At 43.0% G+C, this 20,989-nt stretch overlaps 1 protein-coding gene across 1 annotated transcript; it reads right to left on the bottom strand.

Annotated features, from left to right (window-relative positions):
• Window positions 1–6,646: 6,646 nt before the first annotated feature.
• On the bottom strand, window positions 6,647–7,704 carry LOC130141716 (inositol 1,4,5-trisphosphate receptor-interacting protein-like 1). The gene has a single exon (XM_056323199.1). It carries the CDS (start codon window positions 7,702–7,704, stop codon window positions 6,730–6,732), a length of 975 nt encoding a protein of 324 aa, XP_056179174.1. The 3' UTR covers window positions 6,647–6,729.
• Window positions 7,705–20,989: the final 13,285 nt, after the last annotated feature.

The following is a 20,989-nucleotide window of genomic DNA, read 5'->3' on the forward strand; positions in this document are numbered from 1 at the left end:
TTGCCTTTAGCAGTCAGAGAAAGTGTCAAATATTTCATAGGCCATCTGCATTAAAATGTGTGTGTTGCACAGACAGGAGAAATTTTAGGCCACCTACAAACCTTCTAACTTTGTGACTGCTACGCTTATGCAAATGGTATGATATACAGGCAAAGAAAAGATCTAGAAACTAAGTGCTGGGTAAGTGGAGATTCTCCTTGAAATATCTATTTCTTCAAAATATGTGCCTGTGAAGGTAATTTCTGTGGCCAGAAGATGAGGTCTAGGATTGCTAAGCACTGCAGCAGACAGCTTCAGCTGCTGCTTTAGCCTGCATTGGATGGCACAGGAAAGTTGGGCTGCGGTTGCCTCTGCTCATCTGCACAAATGTGCTTTCCTGTGCAAATGGTTACATCTTTAAATTAGCTAATGCTTAGAGCAAATTTCTTCAAAGAGCCTTTCAAATCTGCATCAGTATTTACTTCAGTAATGCATTTTGAAGCTTCCTGCAGTCTTTTCATGGTGAAATATCCTGCTCTCGTACATCTTACAGTAATCTTATTAAGTGATTTGCACCTCTGATTTCTTAAGTCAATACATGGTGTAACATGACATTGAATTACGTCTGACCTTTCTGTTCCCTCAAAACCACACTTCGACACAGAGGTATGTGGATTTTACAGTAGATATCGTTTACTTTCAAATGTGGTCACAAGAAGCCAAAGGTTGCCAGTATTACCTACCTTATCTGCAAAAGCAGCTGGTAAATGCATGAATACCCAGATTGTTATAGTCATTTTTCTTCTCCTTATTTTCAAGCTAAAATAACGTTATAGCTTATAAACTACAAACAAATAAGGCAATGAACTCAGATAATGCTCAGGGTTGGGTACCCTGACACAAATTAAGCGCAGTCGTTTAAGATCTGTAACAAAATCTGGCATTTTGCCAGTTTGCCAGCCACTAAATTAAGGGTCATTTAAGCTGTGGTTGAGATTTTTGTTTGTTTGTTTTAAAGAAATAAAGAACTACTTTGAATTCTTGAGCCTAAATCATTAGAAGACACTTGTTTGTGGTAAAAGAGGTATTTTTGTATTAAGCTGGCATGGGTGCTACACCCTGACAGACTGTTTTCACACTGTGAAGCAGAATCTTTTGGACAAAGTTTAGCACAAGGCTCTAACGTATCAGACCAGAGACGAAAATGCAGCTAGATAACACCATGGGATAACACTGAAATATTAGTTAGGAGGAAAGTTAAGTGCTGGCAGCCTCAGTGCATCAGGCTGGGGTTTTATGAACATCAGGGTGGACTGAAGGACTCACCAGTGCCAGCAGGCAAAGCATGGCCCTTTCTTTTCCCTGCCACACAGCCCTCCCCCTCCTGACACTGAAAAGGAAAGCACTATCAGCCATTTTTACACCTTCCTTTTAAAAAGGTTTTGTCCTGTGCCCTGTGCTCTGCGGCGGTGGAGCAGAGGCTGTCCCAGCTGTGAGCAGAGCTGCCTGACTCTTCTTCACCCTAGACCCCAGCTTAGGTCACACACCACTAAAGGAGCCATCCCCTGTGCAGGCAGAACCAGCATCCACTCTGATTCACTCACTTTTCCTCCCTGTCCCAGCACGCTCTGAACATAGGTGACTGATGGGAGAAGGGACATGAGGACTGTAATTCCAGCTCTGTGCCAGGCAGGAACTTCTTTGTTCCTGGAGAAATGGAGTAAACACAACATTGATAACAGGGAGATGCAGTGCTACAGCTCGTAATAATAAAAGAGGCTTCACCGTATGAAACGACCACGTTTTACATCTGTATCATCTAAATCAGGTTGGTTTAAATGCTAATGCTTTCAGTTCTGCGACACATTTTCCCCTTAGTTTAATATCGCCTTGGTAGTGTGACCTCTAAGCTTTTTTCACAAAACCCCTTTCTCCCGTCTTTTGGTGAGAGAAAATTAAGAATAAAGCTCCTGTGTAGCAGGAACCAGGGTATGAATAAGCTCGTTCAGAACGTAGTAGTGAATTTTGCCCAATTTGCATGAATTTCTCAGTGTATTTTGTACATAGACCCAGAGCTTTGTATGTATTGTAATTAAATGGCAGTGTATAGAGTGCTGGCTCCCATTGTTAATGTTAGCAGTGCCATAAAGTCAATGGTAGGCAACACAAAACTGAAGGAAATTTACCTCAGTGTTGTTCTTTCTAATTTATATATAACTCACTTGGTCCCATGCTCTTTCCTGAAAGGTCTTCCTTTGCCAGCAGGGCTGATAAATCTTATGGCCTGAAAAACTAAAAGAAAAATATATCACAAATGTGCTAAATTATTAATTTGAGTAATAGGTTTGATTTAATTTAATCTACTTTGCCTCTCAGGATATTTCTAAGATTACTTTTTGTTTGCATAATTGAGTAAGTGCAAAGAACAGAATGGTGAATTGCACAGTTGTTTTTATTTTGTTATGCCATTTCTTATTCCTTCGCCAACTAACCTGCTCAGACTCTCCTTCTTTCTTCATTTTTATGTTTTATTTTTTATATTTGTGCCTTTAGATTCAAGTGTTACATTTACACTGCAAGTACACAGCACCTAACACATCAGGGCACTAACCTATGACTGTTCCTTGTAATTTAAATGCATTATTGCAGAACTTATAGCAATTGTTGGTTTTATTAAGGAACAAATGCTCTTTGGCATTTATGTTCATTAGATATATTATTTTGTTTCAGTCATTGTATAATGTATTCATGAGTAACAATTTCATTACCCTGGTCACCACTTCACTGAGACATTAACAGACATTCTTCCTCTAAGAGTATAGTTTGGTAAGCAACCAACCGATAATACATCAACTAGAGGAAACGTAGTCGAGAGGACAGAAACTCCTGTATGGCTGGCAGCTATAGATATACCTTTGAAAGCAAATTTGCAGTTGGACGAGATAATCCATGCAGTTTGCTGTAGCCCCAGGCCCAGTTTTTCATCTAAATCATAGTGCTTGCTCAGCATTTGCCATAAAGCATGTGTTCATGTGGGATTTCAGCAGAAATGTACCAAGAAGCTCACTCCACCAGGAGGTGTCAAACTGGATTCAAGCTAAAGCAAATGAAAGCTTGTCATTTTAGCTTTTAATAAGGCAAGGGAGTAAAAAACATGCCAGAATATGTGTCATCTAAGTTAAAGACTGGCTAATTGCAATGAACTGAACATGGGAGTAGGATGCTAAATTGAACTATGTCTTAGTTAAAAGAAAAGTTGGCAAAAGGCAGCCAATGCTGTTATTCTTAGTCACCATTACCATGATGGTTTACTCACCATAACCAGCCACAGGGAAAAACGACCTTGGGAGTGAGGAACTGGTCAGCGATCAAGTCTGGGTTCAGTTTGCAGTTCTGCCACAGGGGCTGCACGTGACAGGATTAGATGGTAATATCCTGGCTCACAACTGCAGGTGATTTTTCTGAAAGAAACAGGAAATAAACAGATACTGAATAGCAATTCAGTGTAAGCAGGGCTGATTGTGTGTGCAAGAATTATATATATGTTACATATATATATAATGCATATATATATACATATGCTAGAATACTTACTCAGTATATACAAAACCAGGCTTTGCCTCAGATGAACCCACATGAATGAAAAGCCTTAACAGTGGTATAAAAAAAGTGGTATAATTCTGTCCTATCAACTTGGACACCGAGATAGAGTGTCTTTTCAAGTTCTATGACCATCAACAATAGCCCAGAAGCCCTGATTTCAGCTGGGAAATATAAGCAGGGCTACCATATGGATTAGAACAGATGAGATCAGAACAGAACAGAACAGAATAGAAAGCAATAGGACTATGTCAGTTGGAAGGGACCTACAACGATCATCTAATCCAGCTGCCTGACAAATTCAGGGCTGAACAAAAGCTAAAGCATGTTCTTAAGGGCATTCATTGTCCAAATGCCTCTTAAGCACTGACAGGCTTGGGGCATCAGCCACCTCTCTGGGGAGCCTGTTCCAGTGTTTGACCACCCTCTCGGCAAACAAACGCTTCCTAATGTCCAGTCTAAACCTACTGTGGCCCAGCTCTGAACCATTCCCATGTGCTACCACTGGATACCAGGGAGAAGAGCTCAGCAGCTGCCCCTCCACCTCCCCTCCTCAGGAAGCTGCAGAGAGCAATGAGGTCGCCCCTCAGCCTCCTTTTCTCCAAACCAGACAAAGCCAGCTGCTCCTCACGGGACACTCCTTCCAGCCCTGTCACCAGCTTTGTTGCCCTCCTCTGGACACACTCGAGCACCTGAACATCCTTCTTAAGCTGGGGGGCCCAGCACTGCACACGGTACTGGAGGGGAGGCCGCCCCAGCGCTGAATACAGCAGGACATCACATCCGTGACCGGCTGGTTACACCGTGTTTGCTGCACGCCGGGACGCGGGTTGCCCCCTTGGCTGCCCGGGCACACCACTGACTCGTACCGAGCCTGCTGCCCACCGGCCCCCCAGACCCCTTTCTGTGGGGCTGCTCCCCAGCCACTCCTCTCCACGTTCATACTTGAGCCCAGCATTGCTCCAGCCCAGGTGCAGAATCTGGCATGTGGACTTGTTCCATTTCATCCCATTATTAGTTGCCCAATGCTCCAATCTGCCTAGATCCCTCTGCAAGGCCTCCTGTCCCTCAAGAGAGTCAACAGCATGTTGCAGTTTGGTATCGCCAGCAAACTTGCTAAGGGTGCATTCAACTCCTGCACCCAGACCACTGATAGATGTATGGAACAGGACCGGCCCTCAATTCAAACCCTGAGGAACACCGTTGGTGACCAATCACCAGCCAGATGTACACCCATTCACTACAACCCTTTGAGCTCTGCCCTTCAACTGGTTCCTCACCTGCTCATCCCACAGCTGGACAACCTGTCCAGAAGGATGCTGTGAGGGGCACCGTACTGGAATCCAGAAAAACAACAACAACAGACTTCCCTTCACCCACGAGTCGGGTGACCTTATCCTACAGAATACCAAATGAGTTAAACAGGACTTTTCCCCTTGTGAAACCCGTGTTGACCGGGCCTGAAAATTGTGTTGTTCTTTACATGCCTTTCAACAGGACCCAGCACCATCTTCTCCATCATTTTCCCAGGAGCTGAGGTTAGACTAACAGGTGCGTAGCTCCCTGGGTCTTCCCTCACACCCTGCTTGTAATCTGGAGTAACACTGGCTAGCTTCCAGCCAGCAGGGACCTCCCAGACTCCCAGGGCCTTTGGCAGGGGATCAAGAGGGGTCCTGCCATAATGTCCACTAGCTCTTTCAGTACTCTGGCATGAATCCCATCAGGCCCTGTGGACTTGTGCACATTCACTGATAAAGCTGGTCCTTTATGGTTTCAGTTTTCACAAATGGATAGTCACTGCTCCCACACTTGTGGTCCAAATCACGGGGCCAGGCAGCCCAAGGTCTATCAGTATTGTTCGAGGCTGAGGAAAAAAAAACACCATTGAATGCCTCCGCCTCTTCCTCATCCCTACTAGTCAGCTCACCACCTTCGAGAAGTAGCAGTCCACTCCTACAAAGCAAGACTTTCCAAGAGCTGCTCGTCACTGCAGTATGATATTCCCAGCTGATGTCTGGGAACCTGAAATCTCCCATCGAGACAAAGGCTACCACTCCAGGAATTTCTCCTAATTGCCTGCAGAGGAACTCACTGGTGCTTACATTCTGGCTGGGTGATCAGTGGTAGACACCCACTACAACCTCCCCTTTGTTTTCCAGCCCCCTAAACCTGCAACCAGAGGCTCTCAACCACATCATCACTAATGGTAAGGGCTGTACAATCAAACCTCTCCCTTGTGTGCAGAGTGCGACCTCCAACTCGCCTGCCCTGCCTACTGCTCCTGAACAGCCTGTAGCCCTCCATCCCAGCACTCCAGCCATGGGATGCATTCCACCAAGTGTGAACGCCTTCAGAGTCAGGACGCGCTTGCCTGTGTTCAGAGGGAAATTCATGCCTTTTCATTTGTGCCCACTGGTTCTCGTGCTGTCAGTGGTCACTGCTGAGAAAGGTCTGGCTCCCTCCCATCCAGCATACACACACAGAGGCACCTTGCCCTTAAAATGGAAGCAGAGCAGAAAACTGCAAGAAGAAAGGGAAAAGGGGTCAGGGGAAGCATTCTGTTTCGGTGCTACTTGCTGACCTCAAAATGCCGCCCCGCTGCCTCTGCATCTGAGGAGGCAGCAACCTGCTACCCGCCCGCGTGCCCCAGCAAAGTGTTGCACAGACACTCACAGACAGACGGCTGGCTAAAACAAACTAATTTATTGTCATGTTTGCGTCGCAGGATTACAATAACAGGATTACAAGCAGTATCGGGATCCTCAGATGCAGTGGCATCTCCAGCTGGACCGGCGGACATTCCCCACATGCCGGTGATGCTGAGCTCCCCTCGGGCGGTGTCATGTCCGTGCCCAGCTTGCTCAGATCTGCGGCACGCACTCCCCAGGCAGTCTCTGGGGTGAGCAGATTCTCTGGGCCAGTGTCCACAGCTGTCCCTCGGGCCCCACCGTTGAGAGATGAGAAGAGATCCTCAGGGTCTCAGGTACGGGTGGAAAAGCCTGTGACCACCAGGAGATGGGTGCAGAGCTGCAGACCTCTGAGGTGGAAACTGTCCTGCTGGGTGTGCCTTGCCGCGTACCTGCAAAGAAGCATCTCAAGAGCAGCACAGCTCTCCGGCCGTGGCATGCTGTTGGTGAAGCTGGCCTCCGCCTACTCAAGGCCTCCATAGGCACCTGGAGGCACCACAAAAATTAGCTCGGTGCAGATGTCAATCTCAGAGCTGCTTGTCAGATGGAACCTGCAGGACTTGAAGGAGGGCAGCAGCGTTAGATGGCAGTGGCTTGACTCAGGCAAAAGCAGCCAGGCTGCTTTCACCAACTCTTGGACCCAGTAGGTGACTTTATCCATGTCTAGGCAGGAGCGTGTGCAGAGGGTGTAGAGGAGGAATGACTTCTGATCTCTCGGCAGCTGGACCTCAGGGTGGTGAAGCAAGCACGGTTCATCTCCCAGCAGCTGCTGCCTCAAGCACACACACTCCAGCCCCACACGGATGCTGGGCTGCCCTTCTGGCAGCTGCCCCGCGGTGTCTGGCTCCAGGGTGAAAGAGTGCCCGGGGGGTGGCCACAGGAGCACAGGCAGGCGGTAGGTGATGCTGTTCCCGTGCACACTCCAGGTTTCACAGGCACCCTCCTCCCCAGTGGCTGGGTACAGCTCTGGCAAGAAACTCCTCTTGCACAGTATCTGGCAGACCTTAAGGAGGTCACCCACCAGCTCCTTCAGGGCCTCGCACGTGTCAGGCAGCTCCTGCATTGGCGGTGGGGTGGGCACAGCCATGGAGATGCCACCGCTGAGTGCACCATGGAGGTCTTCCTCCTCCCTGTCATCCTCCTTTCTGTCCTGCTCACTGCGGCTGCCAGAGGCAAGCTTCATTTTCCTGACCAGCCAGCAGACGCTAGCGAGCAGCACCAGGGCCCCCGCAACAGTCCAAAGCGGCCACTGCTGCAACGTGGGAAGGAACGTGCCCCAGCTCCGGTCAAGCTCCTGCATCACCCGAGTCGTCTGCTCATCCAGATACGCCTTACGCTGACGCATCCGCTCGTTTGTGGCCATATCTCTGCGGTGAAGGCCCTTCTGCGTGGGCTGCATGGCCAGTATAGCCAGGATGAGGGCGATTGCCGCAGCCATGGCCTAGAGGAGGTGGGAGAAAAGGGGGCTGAGCAGGGCTGGGTGGGAGGGAGCGCGGGGCTGGGGGAGCGGGGCAGGAGCCGCCTGGAGCTGGGGGCCGGTAGGAGAGGGGGTGATGGAGGTGCGAGGGAGCAAGGGCAGGGTTTGTGAGCACTGTACCGGCGGGAGCCGCGGGCTGTCCCCATAGAGTCTCCCGAGGCCCCATCCCTGCCACAGGACAGCGTCCCATGGAGCCACGGGCACCCGTCCCATCCCCAAAGCCGCTCTGGGCACCTGCCCCCAGCGGGAGCCCCCAGCAGCTCTGCCGCAGCCCCGAGGGCGGTACCGTGCCCTGCCCTGAGGGGCTCGCCTCTCGCTCTGGGTTAGAAAGGCCCTGGGCATCTGCCCCGTCCCCCACCCAGCCCAGCCTTCCCCCTGCATGCTGCACTCACCGAGCGCCGAAGGCAAACTGCAGTGGGGCTGCCTGGTGATGTCCCTGAAGACAGCTCCCATTGTGACACATCCTCGGTGATGTCACAGCCGCCGGGACAACATCACCCACCCAGCAAGTTCCAGTTGCTTCTGAGAAGCAGCTTTCAGATAATACAAACCCAAGCTCCTGCTTCATCTCAGGTAGTAAGGAAATACTTGAAATACATTCAAGTAAGTCATTTTTAAACCGACCATCCTTATTTTTAGTTCCCTAAATTGGATTCAGGATTCATCTCGCCAGATACTAACAGTCAATATCATACATGCTTACTTCTTCCCTTCTGTCAATCTTCTCAATGTCCGTGCACCTTCCTTGGCTGGTGGAATATTAAAAAAGAGTTTATAAATTTTACAAACTGGAGGGTAAAGAGTTTTGACTTATTTGTGCGTTCCAGCTGGGACCACCACAAGTACTGTGAAAATAGAGTTGTCAGTGATATAGCTGCAATCCAGAGGGAATATGCCGGAAAGCTCAGGAGAAAGACCTTCCCTCCAAATTTTCCAGCCTGACTTGCTGGAACTGGGAGCTTTAGACGACCGAGGTAATATTACAGGAAACAGCAGTTCTGGTGTCATAACTGTTCTGTTCCCCCTCTCCCCCATTTCTTGAACATCTCCCAGTGAATTCATAGACTTTCTTCTGTCCGTCAAAGAGTCTAAATCTTTGATGACCTTTGTCTAACTTTAATCCTAATCTTAAACTTTGGGCTTTCTTTTTTAATTTACAAACAGAAATAGTCCGTCCTTTCCTCACAGGCAATATTTTAAGGCTTTGGGGTATTATTTATGATCATTCCTATAATTTTATCTGGAACTTGTCACAATTGTTAGCAAACTTACGGAACACTTGACTTCACACCAAGTGATAAATAAATGCTTTTTTCCTGTAAGGTAATGAAACTTGCTCTCTGCGCTGTATCCATTAAGATTTAAACAAACATTCTTTGGCACGTCACAAACACTTTTACCAGCAGAATAATAACATTTCCTCTGATTAAAGTTTGGCTATCTTACAGGTCATTGATTAACAGGAAAAAATTACGATGACTTACAAGGAGGGAGTGGATATTAAATAGATCCCAGGTTTGGCAAACACTCAAATTTTTCTTTTTTTATAAGGGATATTTTCCTGGTCGAAGATGGAAAATCGGAACCAACCAATTTTTTTATAGACATTTTCTTTCACTCACAGATATGTGTGTTTAAATACAAGTTTGTTTAACTCTCACTAATTCTTCTGCTAAATCCAATATCCTTGCAAGCTAGCTGCAAGGTTTTTGTATTAATCAGCCACTTCATAACTCCAGAGACATTCCCCTCCCACCTGATCATCCTTTTCTCCCTCTTTTTCCTGCTAAACCTCCATGTACATTTGGGATTGGCTGTCTCAGTAATGCTTCATCATCTCCTGAGACACAGCCTTTGTTTGCTCAAAAGTCTTTTAAATGCACTCACAGGTGAGTATGCACTAGGCTACAGATATTATACTGACCTACTTGGCAACAACAGAAACAGACAGAAAGTCCTTAACAACTTTCTAAATGAAGGTGCCAGAACAAGAGGTGTTATTCTAGCATTAACCTTATTCTAGCAGGTGGGAGTTAAAATAATGTCCTCATTTTTCATCAGTGATCTCCAGTTTATCCATCTGCAGGTGGCACTTGTTGGCATATTGTGGAAGCAGTTTTGGAAACAGGACTTAATAACCCTCAAACCCATAGAAGAATCCCGTTCAGTGACATTTCCCTCTGTGCATTTATTCCTCGAGATCTATCATTTAGCCAGGGCTTAATCCCATTTCATGTATTCAATACTGATAATTACAACAACTAATTTTTTACGTAAGTGCCATGCAGTGCTAAGGCAAATGTGTTAAAGAAGCCTATCCATCTACCTTGTTAAACAAAATTTAAATTAAAAATAAAAAATACATCAGGTTTGTTTCACAAAACCTCTGTCATAAAATCATATTGTTTCATATTTACATATTTTATCCTTTATCTTTTTTTTTCTTTTCAGATTTAATCTTTCCCATATTCTCTGCTCTTCCGACTTGTACTGATGGCAGGTTAGCCGTTCTTTATGCGATCTGTGCCAGCCCTCTTGCTTTTTTGAGTGTTATCGTAGATTTAGTATTCTTTCAGCCATCAGTCTTTTCCCTGTTTTTTCATGATACTTTCTAGCCAGGTTTTTTGGAGATCTTGGAAAAGTTCTATCTTTGTGAACATTTATCTTTCATAGACACGACCATCTTCCTTAGTCACTAATACCCTGGACAGCCATTCCTAGCACTAATGCAATGAAGTACCAAATTCTCCAGAGCCTGTTTGCCTTTAGCAGTCAGAGAAAGTGTCAAATATTTCATAGGCCATCTGCATTAAAATATCTTTGAAAATACTCTTCTCGTGGTTCTTTTTGTTGCTGGTGTTACTGGACAAATACACAGAGTTCAGTGGTTCAGTCCTCTGCCAGTATAGGACGCAAGGGTCTTGTGCTCCTTTTAACCAAAACTATTTTTTATCAAGCATTGACTTTCTTGATTTGGAAAAGAAAAATTACAGACTATGTGACCTGAGCTTTAAACTCAGACTTCTGTTTCCCCCATCCCTCTGAGATTTCTGTCTCTCAGTCAGATGTCCTTGGACTCACCCAAGGGTTCAGTCTTTGGGAGGGTATACACAAGTGCATGCACTGCAGATGCAACACTGTCAGAGTGGAACCTTCCAGAGTGCTGTTGGTCAAGGAGCTGAAATGAGCCATACAAGAAGAGGCATGAGATTTTGGCCTGTTTTGGTTTGGCAAAAGACCGTCTGAAATTAAATATAATAATATTGCATTTAATAAATACATCTTGGGAGATGCACTGATATATCTGAAGGAGAAAAGCTAGTTGAAGTAGCAATGTTGGCACCAGAATAAATGGGTATATACTGGCAAGAAATATAATTAGGCTGAAGTCCCTGATGTCCCTGGCCCTTGTCCTCAGCAGTTTCTCTCAGTGCTGTGTCCTGTGTTTCCCCGGTTCTACATAAAACCCACACTTTTTGAGACTTACACGAGTCTACACTGATCTCTGTTGTCCTTGAAGAAATAGCCTCAGCTGCAAAGCAAGGACCACTTTTTATCACTTTATTTATCAAATGACATAAAAAGTGTTTAGGCAGAAGATAATTTCTGAGGAGAAATATCGCAAAAGAGCACACAATAATCTGTTGAGTGCTTATGCAACGCATATAAGAATTTCTTTTGGGAGGGAATCAGAATTACTTTTCATATTTTTTACTTTTGTTTACTTGGATTTTTTTCTTGTTAAACCAAAAATATTTTTCCTTCCATTTGAATAATCGTGATTACTGCAGTACCACCTGTGACACTGTAACCACTATTTAATAGCAAAACAGACAGAAGGTAGAAATAACATGAAACTGCTGTTGCAAGTATAAAGAAAAAGAGAATTCCTTTACACTAGATGAGTGAAATGAGCAAATGAATATTTATTGTTCGGACATGTAGTACTCTTCATGCATATTAGAAGTGGCCTTTCTTCTTCCAAAGTTGTACCTTTTCTCATGGTGTCCATCAGGTGTCTTATACTGAACCAATTAAAGTGTTGGGACATCCAGAAGGCAGTATCAAAAAAGAATAGCTAAAATAAAATAAAATGGGCTTACAGGAGAAAGTACTCAGGTCTGAAATACATTTCGCTCTTGCTAAACTAAACAGTGTTTATATAACTCTATATATCAAAAGGAGGAGAACGTGTAACTACTCCCCATGAGCTATAAAACAAAACGAGATTATCACAAATCTTTTTATCATTAGTGTGGGAAGGGAAAGGAAAAAAGAAACTTTGAGAAAACTTTGTAAGCAGATTTTAACCTTCTGTAATATATATCCCACTTTTAATCATTCATTGACTAGTTTTCTAGAGTAGCTTTTGGTCCATACCTCACTGGGAAGCTCTTAGCTGCAAGTACTGGAGATTTGAGGGCTTTTGATGAGAAACAACCTCCAAGTTGTGAATAAGAGGAGCAGAGTCTTTAAAATTAAAATCGCTCTTAAAAATACCCCTCTGATATGAACACTTACAACTTGGAAGGTTAAAATTTTATAGTATTTTTCCTCCACATTCCTCTTCTCAGGTATTTGTAGACATGGAGTTTATCCTGCTACAGTGATCAAAGTGTTCCTGCATTCAGCAGCAGTGTATATGAGTATCCTAGCACTTTCTGCAGACAAGCAACTCGACAGATAACAGCATATTGAGATTTTTTTCTTTTCGTTAAGGTAACTGCAGACGTCCATACTGGTACACCTGAAGTCCTGTTTTGACCACTGCCTCTGTGCAAGTCAGTATGAAGTCTTGACATCACTAGTCCCCTGTTTGATGACTGTAGAAAAGCAAAGGTTTTGTAGTATTCTTTGTGTGGTTGAATTTCACTTTCAAAGCAAACAGCCCAGTAAGGAAATACAGCATCACTTTTTATCTCAAAATAATAATTGCACAAGTTACAGGATGTTGAGATTGTGTCACAGCCCTGAGTAACTCTGAGATGATTTTGGTTTCTCCTTTCTTCTGCCCTTAACAAAAGCCTGGCTGTTATTGCTACTTTTCATGAAGCACCATATTTCCAAGGTGTGAATATCCCCATATGTCAAACATTTTTGTTGTTATGCCTCCCAAATACAGTCAGATCATCATGGCTTTTTGATTTAATGGCAATGGCCCTAATTAGATCAGATCATCAATTAGAAAATTAAGCTACCACAAAATAAACATGTTAACACAGTAGGAAGAATCCTGCTTGCAAAGCACATCCAGCACTGCTTTGTTCTTGGCTTCAGTCTCCAGCCTGGCTTCATGTGCCCCTGCTTCCAGTTGACAAGGCTGTGGAGCTCTACAAAAGCAAGTTGAATATGCACTAACTATCCCAGACATTAAAGATCTTAGGAGTCTACAGATGATGTTCTGTCAGGAGAACATATAAATGTAGGCTAAAATACCCACTAAGCTACAGTGCCGTTCAGTAGCAAAGCACTTACAAATCTGCCATACATACTGACATTCATTTTGACCATCAAGACTTTTTCAGACAGTTAAGTAGTTCAGCTATTAATAGATTTTAAGATCAGAAGATATTTCCCTGTTCATTTAGTTGACATCTACTATGTTGAAGAGGTCAGGGGGTCTCATGCAGCAATGTCTGCATAAAGGCTGGAAATTCCAGGTGACTTCTAGCTACAATACATAATTTAGAAGGATATCTAGCTGTCTTGGTAGACTTCAAATGGGGGAAATGCATCTACCATACACCAGCCTAAGGTGTTCAAATATGCAAATAAAACAGTATACTGCATATGCTACTTCTTCCCTACAGAGAGACTGAGAAAAAGAATGAACCACAGGCAATGTGTATCATTTGCCTCGCTTAATATGAAGGCAAGTCTGCTGAGCACTGATCAGTCTTCTGAACAGAGACACAGCAAGCTCCAACAGAAAAAATGAGAAATGAAATATGTTAGTGCTCACACAGCAGCAGAGTCTTGAGGTTAATCTTTCTACTACCTGTGCACATCTGCCAGATTTACCTTGGGTACCTACGACAGTGAGGCCCTGTGCCATGTAGAGGTACTCTGAGAGCAACATGAAATCTAGTAGCAATGTGAAGTTATAATATATCATCGTTGTTAAAGGATTCTATCTTCCTTATAACTTCTGACTTGTCCAATACCTGCAATTTTTGTTTCTTTCTTCTCCTGAGACAACATTACTGACATTCCGTGCTCAATCATTTCTCTCTTGATAGGCAGGATAATTATCAGTCTTTTCCTCCTGAATGTACAGGGTTATTTTCACGTTTTTTAAAGCTGTTCACCTGTTCAAATATAAACGGGTGGAATATTGAACACTGTAGCACAAGACATGGAAGTTACTAATATATTTTCCATTTTCACCCATTCCCCCCTGTATTCCTAAATCTTACATTCAGCAACTTGTAGGTAGCAGAATTTAATTACTGAAACATATCAATCACTGGTTTTAGCTCCATTGTAAAAAGCAAATTGGATTTCCTTCTATATTACAAAGGATTTTCCTTTGTTTTGCAATAGAAATGACATAGCACAGGCATGAAAAGCACAAATAGAAAAAAGACAAAAGAAAAGAATTGGACTGTGAACATAAAGGATATATTTATACTGACAGACAAAAGAACACATCTGGAACTGGAACTTTATTGGCCTGATACATAAAGGCACATTAGTTACTACATAGGTCAGTCAGAGTTAAATGCAGTCTAGCAAATGCATAATGAAAAAAAAAAAACAAACAGTAGAAAGGCCAAGAATCATATCATCTTAGAATTGTTTAGGTTGGATAAGACCTTTAAGATCATCAAGTCCAACCGTTAACTTAGCACTACCAAGTCCACCAGATTTGAATCCTCTCTGCTACTCAGTGAACATAAGAATAGCCAAACTGGTGAGACCCAAGGTCAACAGGAGACAGACTGTGAGGTTACAGATGCCATAAAGGGGTAAACTAGAGAGAACTGAGCAAAAGGCAAGGAGAGATTATACCCTCCATGACACTTTCCCAGCCACCACCTGTTTTCAGATCAGGAACATCCTGGGTTAAGTCTGGCTTCTGTGTAGTTGGTATTCCCCAATGTATTTCTCTTCCATTAATCTGTCCAGTCTCTCCTTGGTCCCCCCTTACACCTTCAGTATTCACCACATCCTTTGGCAGGCAGTATCACTGACATATAACCTACTGCATGAAGAATAACCTGCTTCTGTTTGTTTTGAAGCTCATTCCTACTACCTCACTTTGATGATCCCTAGTACTTATAGTAGAAGAGACACTGAACCGTTAAACTCCATCCTCTCCACATCACTCCTGATTTTGTAGCCCTCTAGTATGTCCCCTGTAATTTGTCTCTTTTCCAGGAAATAGAACCGTGGCCTACTTAGTTATTCCTTACATAGCACGCATCCCATGTATTGATAGCCCTTGACAATCAAGGACAATTGAACCTTTTTCCAGTCCTACTATATTCTTTCTGAGATGAAAAGAACAGAACAGTACAAAGACACAAACATGCCATGCATTTATATAAAGGCATAACAATGAACTCCGTTTTATTCTCGATTGCTTTACCGATAGTTCCTAACATTTGCAATTTTGTTGTTGTTCAGTGCTGAGCACTGTGCTGTCATTTTCATGGACTTATTGATTGTATCCCCAAAGTCTCTCTTCAAACTGGTAAAGGCTAGGTCAGAACCTTTCATTTTACAAATGAAATTAGGGTGATGTCTTTCCTACATGCATCATTTTACTTTGACAAGTATTTAATTTCACCATCTATCCAGGTTTTGCAAAGCCACAATTTCATTCAGATCTGTCTTTTCAGTTATGTTCTGTTCTTAGCAATGTTTCAATAGCTGCTAGGAGCAAGCTGCTGCGTGGTACTTAGTTGCTCTCTGGGGTTAAACCAAGGCCACAACACACCAAAGCCCGCACACAGAGGCTGGTGTCTCCATTGCTCTATACAGAAGGACACCTTCAAACTGCGGTGTCCTACTGAAACATCAGTGTGAGCAAAGATGACATCTGGGGTCCCAGGAAAAACATCTGGATAGCAAGGTGCAAGGATGAAGCTGAAAGAGCTTTCTGTCTGTCAGCCATTAATTATGTACTTCTTTTGAGGAATCCAAACTGTAACTTGTTCAGTCATTTTATAAAGGAGTAGGTGAAATTCAGTATTTGTGTGTGCACATGGAATTCTCATCTAAGGTTTGGAAATCAAAAAGAGGAAAAAACATTTAAAGGCTTAGGGTCCTTACAATGACGTTTCCTCTGGGCATATCTAGCCCATGCCACTGCTTTCGTTGTAAAATTTGATAGGTTTTTTTTACTGAGATTAGAGGAAGTGTTTATTACACCATTATAAATTGCAACTTTTTGCAGCCATGATAAACAAAGGCCAGAAAATTGCTAGGGAAACTCTACTAGTAAGACACAGAACAGAGATCTTGAACTTGTTTATTCTGAGTTTAATGAAGAGACATGATCATAGACAGTTTTATAAGTTCATGTGAACTCACAGCAATTTGCTTATCATGGCAATGCAGACCTATCTTTTGATCCAAATTCTATTTGAAAGCATGATCTAGTTTCTGGTCCCAATTTAAAGTATTGTCTTCAAGGATATTGTCACTTACATATTTGTATTCTTTTTCTCTTTTTTTGGTTTTTTTGTTGGTTTTTTTTGCACATGTCCATTAAATACCTCACCCAAAAGACCTGGGAAGGGTATATTGGAGGATTATTTTCCATACCTGTACGTATAGTTATTTTTCCTGCATTTTGGCTCCAGATAATGTACTACCACTATAAAATTCCAACAGACAGCTTTGCAACAGAGTTTAAATGTTGACAGCTCATGCAAAGAGAATTACTTTTCAACAACAGCTGCAAAACAATTCTTTTACTCAGTATAGCTGTCTTAGCCAAATTCCACCGGGCTTTTCTAAATGCCTTCCTCCCTCTGTCCTGTCCCCCCACAGGCTGCAGAGGGTCGCTTAATATTTCATTTGTCCTGAGTTACTGTAGTGCCACTGCCCACTGTTACAATTACTGCATTTTGTCTTGCTCTGCAGCTTTACTGAACCCCTTTTTATGTTAACATAAGCAGCAGTAACATTTGCAAAGTGCTTAGGGATCCATCTGCTTAGCACGGAATACGTGTAGGATCATTGTCACCACTAACAGTTAACAACCTTATGCGTTTGCCCAGAAATACTTGTATTTATTTTGTCTAGACTACATCTTCAGGAAATAAGATGGCACAATTCATCATGGTCTAAGTGTGCAATTGTGTTCTTAGGTCAGAAAAAAAAAAAAGCTATGGGGTCTGGGAAGTCAGCCCAAGAGCTTCTTAAATACAGATGGTGTCAGGTCTCCAGGGGGCTGGAAGGGCAGGCTGTTGCCAGCTGGATCCTATCCCATCACCTCAACAGAGACCAGGGCAACTGGAGAGTGGCCGAGGGCATAAGGCATCTCCCTGGGGACAGGGCTGAGGCCAGCCTGGGATGTTAGCCTGTGGGTGGGGGTCAGCTGGGCTGAAATGGGGTCCTGGGCCACAGGCAGGGTTGGGGACACCTCAAGAGATGCTGGCAGGGACAGTCCATCCCATTAGTTCCCTCCAGTCATGGCAATGTGCCCTTGGGTGAACTTCAGCTAAATTCATCCTTCGTTCTCTCCATCCCCCATCCCCCCCACCTCTTTTAAAACCCTTGGAAACTAGTACTAACAGGTTGTAGCATATTAATATACCTCCTGGGGTGTTGGTAGGCCAAGCTTTAGCTGGTGCATTACTGAGCATTTCAGTCTTGGCTGCATGTTCTGATATTAACTGTGTTTGTCATGCTACGTAAGGGGCATGATCAGCAGCTGGCCTCAGGCAAAGGGAAAGTAATCAGTCTTCTGGAGAACTTTTCCAGTGGCTGCCAAGAATTTTCTGCATGAGGAAGCCTATTAACAAGCATCATGTAAGAGTGTTTACAGAAAGTCAGAAAATGCTGACCCAGGATAAGGAAAATGTCCCCTCTACGTAGTTTCACAGCTGAATAACTCTCTGATATTTCATTGAAAGGATTTATAGATAAGAGTTACAAAATAACTGTACAAAAGTGCTTTTAAAATATGTTTATACCAACAACAGCCCAGTCCCGTATGGTAATTTTTGAGCAGAGATTACATTGCAAGGGGCAAAGGAATGTTCCTGGGTTGTAATATCTGTGCAAAGTAAGATCTCAAAGGTCAGATGGAGCATCTGACCCCATGAGCTCCTTACTTCCTCCCCTTGTGACTGAGCCAGCGTCACAATAGACCTGTGAGAGCCTTGTGCACAAGTCAACTTGACTTGCTCTTAAAGGGAACTCAATAAAACCTCAAGTCATGTAATGAAAATAAACTACACAATTAGCAATGACAGATATTCTATTATTTATAACACACAAGGAAAAGGGCATTTTAAAATTCCTTTCCAGGAGCTTTGCCAGAGGAGCAAATATTCACATAAACTATGTCTTTTTAATTCTTTTACAATTCTGCTTTTCTAGGCTATAAAAGTATGTTCAGAGCTGAAACACAGAATTTAAGCATTTAGGCTGAAAAGCTCATTTTCCTCACAAAAATATATATTAAAGAATTTTTCTTAGACCAAATATTCACTAATTCTATTGGTTGAGCTATTTTCTCATGCTTACCTCTAAACTTTCAAATGACTGAAGCATAGCAAGTTCTCAGGTGCTCGCAAGTTGCCTGCCCTAAGCCTTCACCAGGGGTTTACAAAACCCTTGGTGGAGCAGTGCCGATGATCTGTCATATCATGCTGATTCTGTCACCTGTGTGATCATTCTTTTGTCACTGAGTTGGGGCGGGAGCACAGGCTTCCTGCCCCATCTGCTTTTTTGATTAGCCTCATTGGAACACAAAATGAAAAAAGAGGAACCGAACCAGTTGTGACAGAAGAGATTAGTCCAACTTGTTGCCACATGACATGCCTGAAGTTAATACTCAGCATTGCTGCTTTGAAAAAGTGACATTTTCATTAAAAAAGCTAGTAATCGAATCACCCTGAGCTAAACCATCTGCCTTTCTAACTGAGATTCTATCTACAGTGGCATTTAACATAACCTGTAAACACAGAAAATGAATTTTCTTTTTATGTATTACCTTGTGCTCTTAGCAGATAAGTTTCAAAAGGTTGTATGCTTTATCTTTCTTTCAGACTTCTCCACCTTGTGCCTGTCTGTGCCTATAGAGACTGACGCACATATCCTTAGGTACATGCTCTTATGTACACATAAAGTGGTGAGACTATAAACAAAGTTTCAGAGCTGTTTAATATACAGCCTTTATCACTGCAGGTGAGCTCTACCAGTTAATTGTGCCTACATGATCTCCTAACATACCCACTTTTCATGCCAGCAGCAGTCAGGAATAAAAAATGCCTGATAAATGTTCCTGCTTTTCTCAAAAATGCCAAATCTGAAATTTCCTCAAAAAAATATACTGGACGGAATTTTGAGGGATCTTGCTTGGTTTACCTTCTTTGATTTACGTACAAAAGATAACAAAATCAATGTTTCATGGGAAGGAGAATAAAGTAAATAATAAAATTGCATAGAATTGTGTTTTCATGACCTTTCTTATGCATCTTCTGATGGAAAACAGTATAAATTGCTGACACCCCACACTGGCCACAGAGACACTAAGCAGTGTTTCGGTAGGTAAGAAGCCACACACTCCTCCTGGGGCTGTGAGCACAGAGATGACAGAGACAATGGCTCGTGGGAACATGTGCTCAGTGGAAGATGCATCCTTTACCACCTCCTGAAGAAAGGTGTTCACTGAGCACCAGGCTCTGTTCCCAGCTCTGCTGGGGTCTGCACACCCCAGGATGCTCCACTTAGAGAGTCCAAGGCAAAGCTGCACTCAGAGTTACAGTGTTGGCTGTAGACTGAGCGGGTGAAGGACTCTACCCCAACAGGTGGTGTGAATTCTCTCATGTCGATTTGCAGGGGTGGTAAGCTGACCCCCAGAGAGCTGCTGTTTCTAAATATTAATGATTAACGCTGCTGATGAAAGGGAGGAGGCCAAAGGAGCAATTCTAAATGACCTGGAGAGGTCAGAAATATTGGCAGGAAATATCAGTCACTGGTACAACTTGGGGGAAAAAAAAAATTTATGAACAGACGTGCTTCAAAACAAGCCTGAATGCTGAGCTTCAGGGAGACAAAGAAAATTTGAAAAGCAGCTTCAGAAATGTGACTGCAAACAGTAAATTAGAAACTGAAATGGCAACAACAAATGCAAAAAAAGAATTTAGTATATCACAATTGTATGGTGGCTCCTTTTGCCCATTGACTTTTAGAGATTTTCATGTACACAGCCAAGGTACAGCAGTTCTGCACTCAGCCCTTATATGCAGTATTTATAAGAAGCAATTGGAACTTATTGGTAAATGAAGTTTTTTGGGGAAAATTTAAAACATATTCAGTGGAAATTCTTGTGACAATTAATTTTTCTTACAATAAACATTTTAAATGACAAATTATTTTCAAAAATATTTACTTTTTTAATAAACAAAATAGTAATTTACACATCTCTACTGTTAAAAAACTCTTCATGACAAAAGTTTTGCCTCTGCACAAACAAAGCAGTCTTTTCCAGGAAATATAGTTTAATCAAAATTAAAAAGTGGTTGAATACACATCTGGTTCCTACAAAATATTTTAACAGAAACCTTATCAGCTATAGATAAACATTGCCTTCAGACTCCTATACTACATGTTACAGAACTATCTCATTTTTTTTGTCCAAGAAACACCTGAACATAGCATCAGACATTAATATCTATGTTATCATCATTTGGACATGAACACAAAAGATTTAATTAAAAATAAAAAAGAATATTGACATGAATGTCTATCTAACAGTTACATGACTGGTTATTCTTAAGAGTTGTAAGTTTTCCATCTGAGCCTATAGATTTTTCGAAACAAGTTCCATATGCAAGTTTGGATCTGTGAACAAGTCATGACGGCCATCATGACTGCCCCACCTTGGCATCACAGTAACACAAACCATTGCTGCCATCATCGAGGTCTATCAGCTTTGTAGTCACACTGGAATGTGTTTGCTGAGAGCCTTCTTGGGGACTGCTCTGGCCATGCCAAGCACAGTCTGGTCTTTGCAGGCTCTGCATGGCATTAATGGACAGAAGCAATTCCCTGTGCTTTGCAG

Source organism: Falco biarmicus, chromosome 1 (genome assembly GCF_023638135.1).
Source record: "Falco biarmicus isolate bFalBia1 chromosome 1, bFalBia1.pri, whole genome shotgun sequence".
Classification (NCBI taxonomy): Eukaryota; Metazoa; Chordata; class Aves; order Falconiformes; family Falconidae; genus Falco; species Falco biarmicus.

Coding starts and splice junctions, on each gene's coding strand:
- LOC130141716 (XM_056323199.1), bottom strand. CDS start 7,704: ATGGCTGCGGCAATCGCCCTCATCCTGGCTATACTGGCCATGCAGCCC.